This window comes from Oncorhynchus mykiss, chromosome 18 (assembly GCF_057628025.1).
Source record: "Oncorhynchus mykiss isolate SJ-2025 chromosome 18, ASM5762802v1, whole genome shotgun sequence".
In the NCBI taxonomy this organism is placed as follows: domain Eukaryota; kingdom Metazoa; phylum Chordata; class Actinopteri; order Salmoniformes; family Salmonidae; genus Oncorhynchus; species Oncorhynchus mykiss.
In genome coordinates, this window is record NC_143039.1 from 9,680,001 (window position 1) to 9,696,322 (window position 16,322).

At 42.1% G+C, this 16,322-nt stretch overlaps 1 protein-coding gene across 1 annotated transcript in view; it reads left to right on the forward strand.

Moving 5' to 3' along the window:
- Nucleotides 1-913: 913 nt before the first annotated feature.
- LOC110496967 (protocadherin-20) overlaps nt 914-16,322 on the forward strand; it is a 29,643-nt gene continuing 14,234 nt past the window's right edge. The window contains exons 1-3 of the mRNA XM_036973086.2: nt 914-1,170; nt 1,665-3,065; nt 4,158-4,351. Of these exons, the coding sequence (XP_036828981.2) occupies nt 1,123-1,170; nt 1,665-3,065; nt 4,158-4,351 (1,643 nt within the window). The 5' untranslated portion in view covers nt 914-1,122. The remainder of the gene's footprint in view (nt 1,171-1,664; nt 3,066-4,157; nt 4,352-16,322) is intronic.

The following is a 16,322-nucleotide window of genomic DNA, read 5'->3' on the forward strand; positions in this document are numbered from 1 at the left end:
TATGGTGTTAATGACCTGCAGTATGGTGTTAATGATCTACAGTCCTACAGTATGGTGTTAATGATCTACAGTCCTACAGTATGGTGTTAATGATCTACAGTATGGTGTTAATGATCTACAGTATGGTGTTAATGATCTACAGTATGGTGGTAATGATCTACAGTATGGTGTTAATGATCTACAGTCCTACAGTATGGTGTTAATGATCTACAGTCCTACAGTATGGTGTTAATGATCTACAGTATGGTGGTAATGATCTACAGTATGGTGTTAATGATCTACAGTCCTACAGTATGGTGTTAATGATCTACAGTATGGTGTTAATGATCTACAGTCCTACATTGTGGTGTTAATGATCTGCAGTCATACAGTATGGTGTTAATGATCTGCAGTCATACAGTATGGTGTTAATGAAAACATACTGCTGTAAGGGGACATTTAATGTTGGAAACATACTGCTATGAGGGCATTGTTGAAAGCATATAATATCCAAGATTTCAAAGTATTCAAAGATTCTCAAGTTTTGTAATTGGTGTAGTATAACATCCTACACTCATCATCATCTATATACAGGTCATTAAGGGAAAGTATACATTTCAGAAAGGTTGGGTTCATGTGCTCTATTGGAGGCTTCCAGTAATTCATAATTTACTGAAATAACAGGCTCCAAACACCACAACTATTACTTACTAAGGGTACTTCTTCTCTCTGTTTTGAACACTCACGCGCACACACACACACACACACACACACACACACACACACACACACACACACACACACACACACACACACACACACACACACAATCCCTCTCTCTACAAAAAAAAACAGGGCAAGATCCTTGAACCGCCTCTCCCTGCCCATCCCAGCGACTCTCTCCTCTCATTGGTTGACGTCATGGGGTTTATTTGCATATTGTGGGCGTGTTCCTGACTCACTGTTGGGATGAATGACTCTGTTCAGTTCAGAAGGCGACAAGACAGCAACGAACTCTGCAGAGGCTATGTGCTGCTGCTACGCTGATCAACTCAGCACACGACAAAAACCTCTGATGCGTTTAGCTCGGGGCTCTCCGCTCCGGTCTGTAGGTCAAACCACGTCGAGCCTGGTGGAATAAACATGTTCAACAAAACAGGACCCGGACTTAGCTCGAGAGGAGTACTGTGGGTAAGTGTGTTCTCATTGTATTCTTGTAAAAGTAGTCTTTCTGTGCAAAAAAAAATTAATAGAGGAAGCTTTTTATTTTTTTAAAACCTCATAGTTCAATGTCAAATGAGAGTTTGGCTTGCGCTTAAATCAACTGGCAACTTCGACGTGTGTCATGTAATTGATGAGTAGTAACGTGTATGTTATTTTCAATACATCTTAATGTCTGTGGTTCAAAGCCTAGACCACGTTCATACTTGTTATTATTTAAAGAGTTAAAGAGTAAAAAATGTGTTTTAAAATTTTAAAAAGCATATATTTGCCTGTTTAGAAAGTCTAATTTAATCAGTGATTTTCTTTACATTCTCGGCTATTGACTCCATAATATAACTGTATCGGTCAACATGTTTGTTGTCCCCCTCCCCCCCACCCCCACCCCCCCTGAGACTGATTCTCTCATGTCTGGAAGTCTATTTGTTAAACCCCCATGTTTCTGTACTGTGTCTGTATTTCAGGGTTTGTGTATACTCCTCCTTTACACCAGCCCCCTCTGCTGTTTTGCTAATTTCAGCCAAGCGAAAGAGCTGGTCTATAAGATAAAAGAAGGATTACCGTCGGGGACACTCATCGGGTCCGTGGGCTCCGACTTACACTTGGATTTATCCCTCGATCCCCATGTTTTATTCAATCTGCCCCAGAAGAAGCCCAGTGATCAGTATGTCACTCTGAACAGCACTACGGGACAGCTGTTTACGTCTGGGAATGAGATCGACAGGGAGACGCTCTGCCCCGACTCCTCGGAGTACAAGCAGGGCTGCGTCCTCTCCCTGGATGTGTTCGTTCTACCCCAGCAGTATTTCCAGCTGGTTAAGGTCAAAATCTTGGTCGAGGACGTTAACGATAATCGTCCGCGCTTCCCGACGGGCGAGATTAGGGTTTCCGTCCCGGAGAACACCCAGGTCAACGCGAGGTTCGCGGTGGAGCAGTCAGCGACGGACCCCGATCTGGGGTTTCACGGGGTTCAGACTTACTGGCTGGTCAACGACTTTGGGGTGTTCACTCTGGACGTAGAGGAGAACGAGGGGGGTGAGCTGACACCCTTCCTCATCGTGACCGACGAGCTGGACCGGGAACGACAGGAGGAATACGTAACGGATATTATAGCAGAGGACGGTGGGTTACCACCTCTCCTTGGCACCGCCACGTTGAGGATTATAATCACTGATGTCAACGACAACTGTCCTCGGTTCACAGAGTCACAGGTCAACGTGACGCTCTACGGGAATACGACTAAAGGAGAGCACCTGTCCAGGTTACACGCCTTCGACCCCGACCAGGGCGCCAACGCCGTGATCAGCTATGCGTACAGTGACCGCGTTCCCCGGGAGGCTAGAGCCCTGTTCCATCTGGACCGGATTACCGGGGTGATCAAACTGGCCGGTCAGATCAACACCGCAACCGGGAAGTTCTACAAACTCACTGTCCTCGCCAACGGGCCTGGTTGCGTCCCTGCCGTCGCCACGGTGACGGTGCACGTGATCCGGGTAGCTTCCGGTCCGCCTGTTATTACGCCGCGCTACATCGCGGCGGAGAAAGACGGCGTGGTCACGATGAAGGAGTCCGAACCGCCGTTTTCCCCAATCGCGTTTTTCACCGTGAAGAACACGGACCAGAGAGGACAGGGGACGGAATGTCTACTTGAAGGATCCGGCCCGTTCCGACTGACACCTTACAAACGGTTGAAGAACGAGTATCTGTTAGAGACGACGGAGCCGCTGGACTACGAGCAGAGGCAGGACTACGAGCTGACCGTAGTGCTCAGGAACCCCAGAGGTCTCGTCATTAAGACCTTCGTTAAGATCCTGGTTCTGGATGAGAACGACAACGCGCCGGTCTTCAAACAGTCTCTGTATGAGGTGAGTGAATGTATTTATGAACACACTAATGTTTAAACGGTTTTTAAGGGTTACGGTTGGGGTTTGGACATGAACATTGAGCATATTATTGATAGTACATTGATTTTCTTAAGCCATTTCAGTACAATAATACAAAATATAGAGGATTTATTTTGTTGTTGAAAAATAATTGTTGCTGACTGATAAAATCTAAAAAGGTCTACTCACGTATTTATTTCAGTACTTACCTATTTATTTTAGAATTTACTTATTTATTTTAGTATTTACAAATTTATTTCAGTATTTACACATTTATTTTAGTATTTACTTATTTATTATAGTATTTACTTATTATTACAGTATTTACACAATTATTTTAGTATTTACTTATTTATTACAGTATTTACACATTTATTTTAGCATTTACACATTTATTTCAGTATTTACACATTTATTTTAGTATTTACACATTTATTTCAGTATTTACTTATTTATTATAGTATTTACAAATGTATTTTAGTATTTACGTATTATTTATTTATTTTTAAATGTACTTATTTATTTATGTGTTTACCTACTTATTATGAGTCCTTGTTAACACCATACTTATTATTTGAGTCCTTGATAACACCATACTTATTATTTGAGTCCTTGATAACACCATACTTATTATTTGAGTCCTTGTTAACACCATACTTATTATTTGAGTCCTTGTTAACACCATACTTATTATTTGAGTCCTTGATAACACCATACTTATTATTTGAGTCCTTGATAACACCATACTTATTATTTGATTCCTTGTTAACACCATACTTATTATTTGAGTCCTTGTTAACACCATACTTATTATTTGAGTCCTTGATAACACCATACTTATTATTTGAGTCCTTGATAACACCATACTTATTATTTGAGTCCTTGATAACACCATACTTATTATTTGATTCCTTGTTAATTAACACCATACTTATTATTTGAGTCCTTGTTAACACCATACTTATTATTTGAGTCCTTGTTAATTAACACCATACTTATTATTTGAGTCCTTGTTAATTAACACCATACTTATTATTTGAGTCCTTGTTAACACCATACTTATTTTATTCTCAGGTCTCCGTGGAGGAGAATAACCCTCCCAACAGCTTCCTGACCCAGCTCCAGGCCACAGACCAGGACAGTGAGGCCAGAGGAGAGGTCATCTACACGCTGGGGTCAGATGCTCCCTCCATTTTCCTCCTGGAGAGGCTGACCGGCGTGCTGACCGTGTCCACGTCTCTGGACCGAGAAGAAAAGCAGACCTACAGGTCTGTCGCATATTGATGATGTAATCGTAACGTATTATGACTGATATTGTATGGATTCAAATGCGTTATAAATTGCTTATATATGTTAATAGTAATAATAATTATTTACTTGTTTAGCTTTTTAATTACAGAAAATAATCTCAAAGTGCATAATAACACCATACTTATGATTTGATTCCTTGATAACACCAAAAAAGTGAAACAAAAAAAACAACACATTTAAACAGAGTTGGTGGAATTAAATCTATCTATGTCAAAGATGACATAAACCTGTTCTTTATCAAGGGTGGCATAAGCAATGCTTAATATAAGGCTTTATAAATCATGTTAAAGTGAGGCATCACAAAGCATTGATAACCCATCATGCATCTTGGTAGAGAATTGCAACACCAGCATTGGTGGGTTAGACTCCACACCCGTATGTAAAAATGTATTCAGGCGTGACTGCAAATGGCTGTGGATAAATACTGTGTGTTATATTACTCTAAACCCTTTGTAGGACAGGCCCAACCTCTTTCCCTCTTGGGCGCACGGCCAATAGTGGACCTGATCTCAACTGTCCCCAAAATGCTGCGGAATCACACACTCTAAAGTGCAGTCCTTCACCAGAAACGTTGGTAGGGCCCCTTTAAAATCCGTATTTCGGGGGGGGGTTTTCCCCCCGTTTTCTCGGTTTTGTTTTTCCAGGTTTCAGATTTCCCCGTTTTTTTCTGGTTTTCCCACAGCTTTCAAAATATACTATATTGCCATAAAACCAAGGTTGGTGGTATGTATTTATAGGACAGCATGGTATCTCTGAAGGCTGGTGGTATGTATTTATAGGACAGCATGGTATCTCTGAAGGCTGGTGGTATGTATTTATAGGACAGCATGGTATCTCTGAAGGCTGGTGGTATGTATTTATGGTACAGCATGGTATCTCTGAAGGCTGGTGGTATGTATTTATAGGACAGCATGGTATCTCTGAAGGCTGGTGGTATGTATTTATGGTATCTCTGAAGGTTGGTGGTATGTATTTATAGGACAGCATGGTATCTCTGAAGGCTGGTGGTATGTATTTATGGTACAGCATGGTATCTCTGAAGGCTGGTGGTATGTATTTATAGGACAGCATGGTATCTCTGAAGGTTGGTGGTATGTATTTATAGGACAGCATGGTATCTCTGAAGGCTGGTGGTATGTATTTATAGGACAGCATGGTATCTCTGAAGGCTGGTGGTATGTATTTATAGGACAGCATGGTATCTCTGAAGGCTGGTGGTATGTATTTATAGGACAGCATGGTATCTCTGAAGGCTGGTGGTATGTATTTACAGGACAGCATGGTATCTCTGAAGGTTGGTGGTATGTATTTATAGGACAGCATGGTATCTCTGAAGGCTGGTGGTATGTATTTATAGGACAGCATGGTATCTCTGAAGGTTGGTGGTATGTATTTATAGGACAGCATGGTATCTCTGAAGGCTGGTGGTATGTATTTATAGGACAGCATGGTATCTCTGAAGGCTGGTGGTATGTATTTATAGGACAGCATGGTATCTCTGAAGGTTGGTGGTATGTATTTATAGGACAGCATGGTATCTCTGAAGGCTGGTGGTATGTATTTATAGGACAGCATGGTATCTCTGAAGGCTGGTGGTATGTATTTATAGGACAGCATGGTATCTCTGAAGGCTGGTGGTATGTATTTATAGGACAGCATGGTATCTCTGAAGGTTGGTGGTATGTATTTATAGGACAGCATGGTATCTCTGAAGGCTGGTGGTATGTATTTATAGGACAGCATGGTATCTCTGAAGGCTGGTGGTATGTATTTATAGGACAGCATGGTATCTCTGAAGGCTGGTGGTATGTATTTATAGGACAGCATGGTATCTCTGAAGGTTGGTGGTATGTATTTATAGGACAGCATGGTATCTCTGAAGGCTGGTGGTATGTATTTATAGGACAGCATGGTATCTCTGAAGGCTGGTGGTATGTATTTATAGGACAGCATGGTATCTCTGAAGGCTGGTGGTATGTATTTATGGTATCTCTGAAGGCTGGTGGTATGTATTTATAGGACAGCATGGTATCTCTGAAGGCTGGTGGTATGTATTTATAGGACAGCATGGTATCTCTGAAGGCTGGTGGTATGTATTTATGGTATCTCTGAAGGCTGGTGGTATGTATTTATAGGACAGCATGGTATCTCTGAAGGCTGGTGGTATGTATTTATAGGACAGCATGGTATCTCTGAAGGTTGGTGGTATGTATTTATAGGACAGCATGGTATCTCTGAAGGCTGGTGGTATGTATTTATAGGACAGCATGGTATCTCTGAAGGCTGGTGGTATGTATTTATAGGACAGCATGGTATCTCTGAAGGCTGGTGGTATGTATTTATAGGACAGCATGGTATCTCTGAAGGCTGGTAGTATGTATTTATAGGACAGCATGGTATCTCTGAAGGCTGGTGGTATGTATTTATAGGACAGCATGGTATCTCTGAAGGTCGGTGGTATGTATTTATAGGACAGCATGGTATCTCTGAAGGTCGGTGGTATGTATTTATAGGACAGCATGGTATCTCTGAAGGCTGGTGGTATGTATTTATAGGACAGCATGGTATCTCTGAAGGCTGGTGGTATGTATTTATAGGACAGCATGGTATCTCTGAAGGCTGGTGGTATGTATTTATAGGACAGCATGGTATCTCTGAAGGCTGGTGGTATGTATTTATAGGACAGCATGGTATCTCTGAAGGCTGGTGGTATGTGTTTATGGTATCTATGAAGGTCGGTGGTATGTATTTACAGGACAGCATGGTATCTCTGAAGGCTGGTGGTATGTATTTATAGGACAGCATGGTATCTCTGAAGGTTGGTGGTATGTATTTACGGTACAGCATGGTATCTCTGAAGGTTGGTGGTATGTATTTACGGTACAGCATGGTATCTCTGAAGGTTGGGGGCATGTATTTACGGTACAGCATGGTATCTCTGAAGGCTGGTGGTATGTATTTATAGGACAGCATGGTATCTCTGAAGGCTGGTGGTATGTATTTATAGGACATCATGGTATCTCTGAAGGCTGGTGGTATGTATTTATAGGACAGCATGGTATCTCTGAAGGCTGGTGGTATGTATTTATGGTATCTCTGAAGGCTGATGGTATGTATTTATGGTACAGCATGGTATCTCTGAAGGCTGGTGGTATGTATTTATGGTATCTCTGAAGGCTGGTGGTATGTATTTATAGGACAGCATGTTATCTCTGAAGGCTGGTGGTATGTATTTATGGTATCTCTGAAGGCTGGTGGAATGTATTTATGGTACAGCATGGAATCTCTGAAGGTTGGTGGTATGTATTTACGGTACAGCATGGTATCTCTGAAGGCTGGTGGTATGTATTTATAGTACAGCATGGTATCTCTGAAGGCTGGTGGTATGTATTTACAGTACAGCATGGTATCTCTGAAGGCTGTTGGTATGTATTTATGGTATCTCTGAAGGCTGGTGGTATGTATTTACAGTACAGCATGGTATCTCTGAAGGCTGGTGGTATGTATTTACAGGACAGCATGGTATCTCTGAAGGTCGGTGGTATGTATTTACAGTACAGCATGGTATCTCTGAAGGCTGTTGGTATGTATTTATGGTATCTCTGAAGGCTGGTGGTATGTATTTACAGTACAACATGGTATCTCTGAAGGCTGGTGGTATGTATTTACAGGACAGCATGGTATCTCTGGAGGTCGGTGGTATGTATTTACAGTACAGCATGGTATCTCTGAAGGCTGTTGGTATGTATTTATGGTATCTCTGAAGGCTGGTGGTATGTATTTACAGTTCAGCATGGTATCTCTGAAGGCTGGTGGTATGTATTTACAGGACAGCATGGTATCTCTGAAGGTCGGTGGTATGTATTTACAGTACAGCATGGTATCTCTGAAGGCTGTTGGTATGTATTTATGGTATCTCTGAAGGCTGGTGGTATGTATTTATAGGACAGCATGGTATCTCTGAAGGCTGGTGGTATGTATTTATGGTAGAGCATGGTATCTCTGAAGGCTGGTGGTATGTATTTAAAGGACAGTATGGTATCTCTGAAGGCTGGTGGTTTGTATTTACAGTACAGCATGGTATCTCTGAAGGCTGTTGGTATGTATTTATGGTATCTCTGAAGGCTGGTGGTATGTATTTATAGGACAGCATGGTATCTCTGAAGGCTGGTGGTATGTATTTATAGGACATCATGGTATCTCTGAAGGCTGGTGGTATGTATTTATAGGACAGCATGGTATCTCTGAAGGCTGGTGGTATGTATTTATGGTATCTCTGAAGGCTGATGGTATGTATTTATGGTACAGCATGGTATCTCTGAAGGCTGGTGGTATGTATTTATGGTATCTCTGAAGGCTGGTGGTATGTATTTATAGGACAGCATGTTATCTCTGAAGGCTGGTGGTATGTATTTATGGTATCTCTGAAGGCTGGTGGAATGTATTTATGGTACAGCATGGAATCTCTGAAGGCTGGTGGTATGTATTTACGGTACAGCATGGTATCTCTGAAGGCTGGTGGTATGTATTTATAGTACAGCATGGTATCTCTGAAGGCTGGTGGTATGTATTTACAGTACAGCATGGTATCTCTGAAGGCTGTTGGTATGTATTTATGGTATCTCTGAAGGCTGGTGGTATGTATTTACAGTACAGCATGGTATCTCTGAAGGCTGGTGGTATGTATTTACAGGACAGCATGGTATCTCTGAAGGTCGGTGGTATGTATTTACAGTACAGCATGGTATCTCTGAAGGTTGGTGGTATGTATTTATAGGACAGCATGGTATCTCTGAAGGCTGGTGGTATGTATTTATAGGACAGCATGGTATCTCTGAAGGCTGGTGGTATGTATTTATAGGACAGCATGGTATCTCTGAAGGCTGGTGGTATGTATTTATGGTACAGCATGGTATCTCTGAAGGCTGGTGGTATGTATTTATAGGACAGCATGGTATCTCTGAAGGCTGGTGGTATGTATTTATGGTATCTCTGAAGGTTGGTGGTATGTATTTATAGGACAGCATGGTATCTCTGAAGGCTGGTGGTATGTATTTATGGTACAGCATGGTATCTCTGAAGGCTGGTGGTATGTATTTATAGGACAGCATGGTATCTCTGAAGGTTGGTGGTATGTATTTATAGGACAGCATGGTATCTCTGAAGGCTGGTGGTATGTATTTATAGGACAGCATGGTATCTCTGAAGGCTGGTGGTATGTATTTATAGGACAGCATGGTATCTCTGAAGGCTGGTGGTATGTATTTATAGGACAGCATGGTATCTCTGAAGGCTGGTGGTATGTATTTACAGGACAGCATGGTATCTCTGAAGGTTGGTGGTATGTATTTATAGGACAGCATGGTATCTCTGAAGGCTGGTGGTATGTATTTATAGGACAGCATGGTATCTCTGAAGGTTGGTGGTATGTATTTATAGGACAGCATGGTATCTCTGAAGGCTGGTGGTATGTATTTATAGGACAGCATGGTATCTCTGAAGGCTGGTGGTATGTATTTATAGGACAGCATGGTATCTCTGAAGGTTGGTGGTATGTATTTATAGGACAGCATGGTATCTCTGAAGGCTGGTGGTATGTATTTATAGGACAGCATGGTATCTCTGAAGGCTGGTGGTATGTATTTATAGGACAGCATGGTATCTCTGAAGGCTGGTGGTATGTATTTATAGGACAGCATGGTATCTCTGAAGGTTGGTGGTATGTATTTATAGGACAGCATGGTATCTCTGAAGGCTGGTGGTATGTATTTATAGGACAGCATGGTATCTCTGAAGGCTGGTGGTATGTATTTATAGGACAGCATGGTATCTCTGAAGGCTGGTGGTATGTATTTATAGGACAGCATGGTATCTCTGAAGGTTGGTGGTATGTATTTATAGGACAGCATGGTATCTCTGAAGGCTGGTGGTATGTATTTATAGGACAGCATGGTATCTCTGAAGGCTGGTGGTATGTATTTATAGGACAGCATGGTATCTCTGAAGGCTGGTGGTATGTATTTATGGTATCTCTGAAGGCTGGTGGTATGTATTTATAGGACAGCATGGTATCTCTGAAGGCTGGTGGTATGTATTTATAGGACAGCATGGTATCTCTGAAGGCTGGTGGTATGTATTTATGGTATCTCTGAAGGCTGGTGGTATGTATTTATAGGACAGCATGGTATCTCTGAAGGCTGGTGGTATGTATTTATAGGACAGCATGGTATCTCTGAAGGTTGGTGGTATGTATTTATAGGACAGCATGGTATCTCTGAAGGCTGGTGGTATGTATTTATAGGACAGCATGGTATCTCTGAAGGCTGGTGGTATGTATTTATAGGACAGCATGGTATCTCTGAAGGCTGGTGGTATGTATTTATAGGACAGCATGGTATCTCTGAAGGCTGGTGGTATGTATTTATAGGACAGCATGGTATCTCTGAAGGCTGGTGGTATGTATTTATAGGACAGCATGGTATCTCTGAAGGTCGGTGGTATGTATTTATAGGACAGCATGGTATCTCTGAAGGTCGGTGGTATGTATTTATAGGACAGCATGGTATCTCTGAAGGCTGGTGGTATGTATTTATAGGACAGCATGGTATCTCTGAAGGCTGGTGGTATGTATTTATAGGACAGCATGGTATCTCTGAAGGCTGGTGGTATGTATTTATAGGACAGCATGGTATCTCTGAAGGCTGGTGGTATGTATTTATAGGACAGCATGGTATCTCTGAAGGCTGGTGGTATGTGTTTATGGTATCTATGAAGGTCGGTGGTATGTATTTACAGGACAGCATGGTATCTCTGAAGGCTGGTGGTATGTATTTATAGGACAGCATGGTATCTCTGAAGGTTGGTGGTATGTATTTACGGTACAGCATGGTATCTCTGAAGGTTGGTGGTATGTATTTACGGTACAGCATGGTATCTCTGAAGGTTGGGGGCATGTATTTACGGTACAGCATGGTATCTCTGAAGGCTGGTGGTATGTATTTATAGGACAGCATGGTATCTCTGAAGGCTGGTGGTATGTATTTATAGGACATCATGGTATCTCTGAAGGCTGGTGGTATGTATTTATGGTACAGCATGGTATCTCTGAAGGCTGGTGGTATGTATTTATAGGACAGCATGGTATCTCTGAAGGTTGGTGGTATGTATTTATAGGACAGCATGGTATCTCTGAAGGCTGGTGGTATGTATTTATAGGACAGCATGGTATCTCTGAAGGCTGGTGGTATGTATTTATAGGACAGCATGGTATCTCTGAAGGCTGGTGGTATGTATTTATAGGACAGCATGGTATCTCTGAAGGCTGGTGGTATGTATTTACAGGACAGCATGGTATCTCTGAAGGTTGGTGGTATGTATTTATAGGACAGCATGGTATCTCTGAAGGCTGGTGGTATGTATTTATAGGACAGCATGGTATCTCTGAAGGTTGGTGGTATGTATTTATAGGACAGCATGGTATCTCTGAAGGCTGGTGGTATGTATTTATAGGACAGCATGGTATCTCTGAAGGCTGGTGGTATGTATTTATAGGACAGCATGGTATCTCTGAAGGTTGGTGGTATGTATTTATAGGACAGCATGGTATCTCTGAAGGCTGGTGGTATGTATTTATAGGACAGCATGGTATCTCTGAAGGCTGGTGGTATGTATTTATAGGACAGCATGGTATCTCTGAAGGCTGGTGGTATGTATTTATAGGACAGCATGGTATCTCTGAAGGTTGGTGGTATGTATTTATAGGACAGCATGGTATCTCTGAAGGCTGGTGGTATGTATTTATAGGACAGCATGGTATCTCTGAAGGCTGGTGGTATGTATTTATAGGACAGCATGGTATCTCTGAAGGCTGGTGGTATGTATTTATAGGACAGCATGGTATCTCTGAAGGTTGGTGGTATGTATTTATAGGACAGCATGGTATCTCTGAAGGCTGGTGGTATGTATTTATAGGACAGCATGGTATCTCTGAAGGCTGGTGGTATGTATTTATAGGACAGCATGGTATCTCTGAAGGCTGGTGGTATGTATTTATGGTATCTCTGAAGGCTGGTGGTATGTATTTATAGGACAGCATGGTATCTCTGAAGGCTGGTGGTATGTATTTATAGGACAGCATGGTATCTCTGAAGGCTGGTGGTATGTATTTATGGTATCTCTGAAGGCTGGTGGTATGTATTTATAGGACAGCATGGTATCTCTGAAGGCTGGTGGTATGTATTTATAGGACAGCATGGTATCTCTGAAGGTTGGTGGTATGTATTTATAGGACAGCATGGTATCTCTGAAGGCTGGTGGTATGTATTTATAGGACAGCATGGTATCTCTGAAGGCTGGTGGTATGTATTTATAGGACAGCATGGTATCTCTGAAGGCTGGTGGTATGTATTTATAGGACAGCATGGTATCTCTGAAGGCTGGTGGTATGTATTTATAGGACAGCATGGTATCTCTGAAGGCTGGTGGTATGTATTTATAGGACAGCATGGTATCTCTGAAGGTCGGTGGTATGTATTTATAGGACAGCATGGTATCTCTGAAGGTCGGTGGTATGTATTTATAGGACAGCATGGTATCTCTGAAGGCTGGTGGTATGTATTTATAGGACAGCATGGTATCTCTGAAGGCTGGTGGTATGTATTTATAGGACAGCATGGTATCTCTGAAGGCTGGTGGTATGTATTTATAGGACAGCATGGTATCTCTGAAGGCTGGTGGTATGTATTTATAGGACAGCATGGTATCTCTGAAGGCTGGTGGTATGTGTTTATGGTATCTATGAAGGTCGGTGGTATGTATTTACAGGACAGCATGGTATCTCTGAAGGCTGGTGGTATGTATTTATAGGACAGCATGGTATCTCTGAAGGTTGGTGGTATGTATTTACGGTACAGCATGGTATCTCTGAAGGTTGGTGGTATGTATTTACGGTACAGCATGGTATCTCTGAAGGTTGGGGGCATGTATTTACGGTACAGCATGGTATCTCTGAAGGCTGGTGGTATGTATTTATAGGACAGCATGGTATCTCTGAAGGCTGGTGGTATGTATTTATAGGACATCATGGTATCTCTGAAGGCTGGTGGTATGTATTTATAGGACAGCATGGTATCTCTGAAGGCTGGTGGTATGTATTTATGGTATCTCTGAAGGCTGATGGTATGTATTTATGGTACAGCATGGTATCTCTGAAGGCTGGTGGTATGTATTTATGGTATCTCTGAAGGCTGGTGGTATGTATTTATAGGACAGCATGTTATCTCTGAAGGCTGGTGGTATGTATTTATGGTATCTCTGAAGGCTGGTGGAATGTATTTATGGTACAGCATGGAATCTCTGAAGGCTGGTGGTATGTATTTACGGTACAGCATGGTATCTCTGAAGGCTGGTGGTATGTATTTATAGTACAGCATGGTATCTCTGAAGGCTGGTGGTATGTATTTACAGTACAGCATGGTATCTCTGAAGGCTGTTGGTATGTATTTATGGTATCTCTGAAGGCTGGTGGTATGTATTTACAGTACAGCATGGTATCTCTGAAGGCTGGTGGTATGTATTTACAGGACAGCATGGTATCTCTGAAGGTCGGTGGTATGTATTTACAGTACAGCATGGTATCTCTGAAGGCTGTTGGTATGTATTTATGGTATCTCTGAAGGCTGGTGGTATGTATTTACAGTACAACATGGTATCTCTGAAGGCTGGTGGTATGTATTTACAGGACAGCATGGTATCTCTGGAGGTCGGTGGTATGTATTTACAGTACAGCATGGTATCTCTGAAGGCTGTTGGTATGTATTTATGGTATCTCTGAAGGCTGGTGGTATGTATTTACAGTTCAGCATGGTATCTCTGAAGGCTGGTGGTATGTATTTACAGGACAGCATGGTATCTCTGAAGGTCGGTGGTATGTATTTACAGTACAGCATGGTATCTCTGAAGGCTGTTGGTATGTATTTATGGTATCTCTGAAGGCTGGTGGTATGTATTTATAGGACAGCATGGTATCTCTGAAGGCTGGTGGTATGTATTTATGGTAGAGCATGGTATCTCTGAAGGCTGGTGGTATGTATTTAAAGGACAGTATGGTATCTCTGAAGGCTGGTGGTTTGTATTTACAGTACAGCATGGTATCTCTGAAGGCTGTTGGTATGTATTTATGGTATCTCTGAAGGCTGGTGGTATGTATTTATAGGACAGCATGGTATCTCTGAAGGCTGGTGGTATGTATTTATAGGACATCATGGTATCTCTGAAGGCTGGTGGTATGTATTTATAGGACAGCATGGTATCTCTGAAGGCTGGTGGTATGTATTTATGGTATCTCTGAAGGCTGATGGTATGTATTTATGGTACAGCATGGTATCTCTGAAGGCTGGTGGTATGTATTTATGGTATCTCTGAAGGCTGGTGGTATGTATTTATAGGACAGCATGTTATCTCTGAAGGCTGGTGGTATGTATTTATGGTATCTCTGAAGGCTGGTGGAATGTATTTATGGTACAGCATGGAATCTCTGAAGGCTGGTGGTATGTATTTACGGTACAGCATGGTATCTCTGAAGGCTGGTGGTATGTATTTATAGTACAGCATGGTATCTCTGAAGGCTGGTGGTATGTATTTACAGTACAGCATGGTATCTCTGAAGGCTGTTGGTATGTATTTATGGTATCTCTGAAGGCTGGTGGTATGTATTTACAGTACAGCATGGTATCTCTGAAGGCTGGTGGTATGTATTTACAGGACAGCATGGTATCTCTGAAGGTCGGTGGTATGTATTTACAGTACAGCATGGTATCTCTGAAGGCTGTTGGTATGTATTTATGGTATCTCTGAAGGCTGGTGGTATGTATTTACAGTACAGCATGGTATCTCTGAAGGCTGGTGGTATGTATTTACAGGACAGCATGGTATCTCTGGAGGTCGGTGGTATGTATTTACAGTACAGCATGGTATCTCTGAAGGCTGTTGGTATGTATTTATGGTATCTCTGAAGGCTGGTGGTATGTATTTACAGTTCAGCATGGTATCTCTGAAGGCTGGTGGTATGTATTTACAGGACAGCATGGTATCTCTGAAGGTCGGTGGTATGTATTTACAGTACAGCATGGTATCTCTGAAGGCTTTTGGTATGTATTTATGGTATCTCTGAAGGCTGGTGGTATGTATTTATAGGACAGCATGGTATCTCTGAAGGCTGGTGGTATGTATTTATGGTAGAGCATGGTATCTCTGAAGGCTGCTGGTATGTATTTATGGTATCTCTGAAGGCTGGTGGTATGTATTTATAGGACAGCATGGTATCTCTGAAGGCTGGTGGTATGTATTTATGGTACAGCATGGTATCTCTGAAGGCTGGTGGTATGTATTTACAGGACAGCATGGTATCTCTGAAGGCTGGTGGTATGTATTTACAGGACAGCATGGTATATCTGAAGGCTGGTGGTATGTATTTACAGGACAGCATGGTATCTCTGAAGGCTGGTGGTATGTATTTATAGGACAGCATGTTATCTCTGAAGGCTGGTGGCATGTGTTTACAGGACAGCATGGTATCTCTGAAGGCTGGTGATATGTATTTATGGTACAGCATGGTATCTCTGAAGGTCGGTGGTATGTATTTACAGGACAGCATGGTATCTCTGAAGGCTGGTGGTATGTATTTATGGTACAGCATGGTATCTCTGAAGGTCGGTGGTATGTATTTACAGGACAGCATGGTATCTCTGAAGGCTGGTGGTATGTATTTATGGTATCTCTGAAGGCTGGTGGTATGTGATTACAGGACAGCAAGGTATCTCTGAAGGCTGGTGGTATGTATTTACAGGACAGCATGGTATCTCTGAAGGCTGGTGGTATGTATTTATGGTATCTGTAATGCTCCGGGTGTCGTGGGTGTGGAGTCAAATG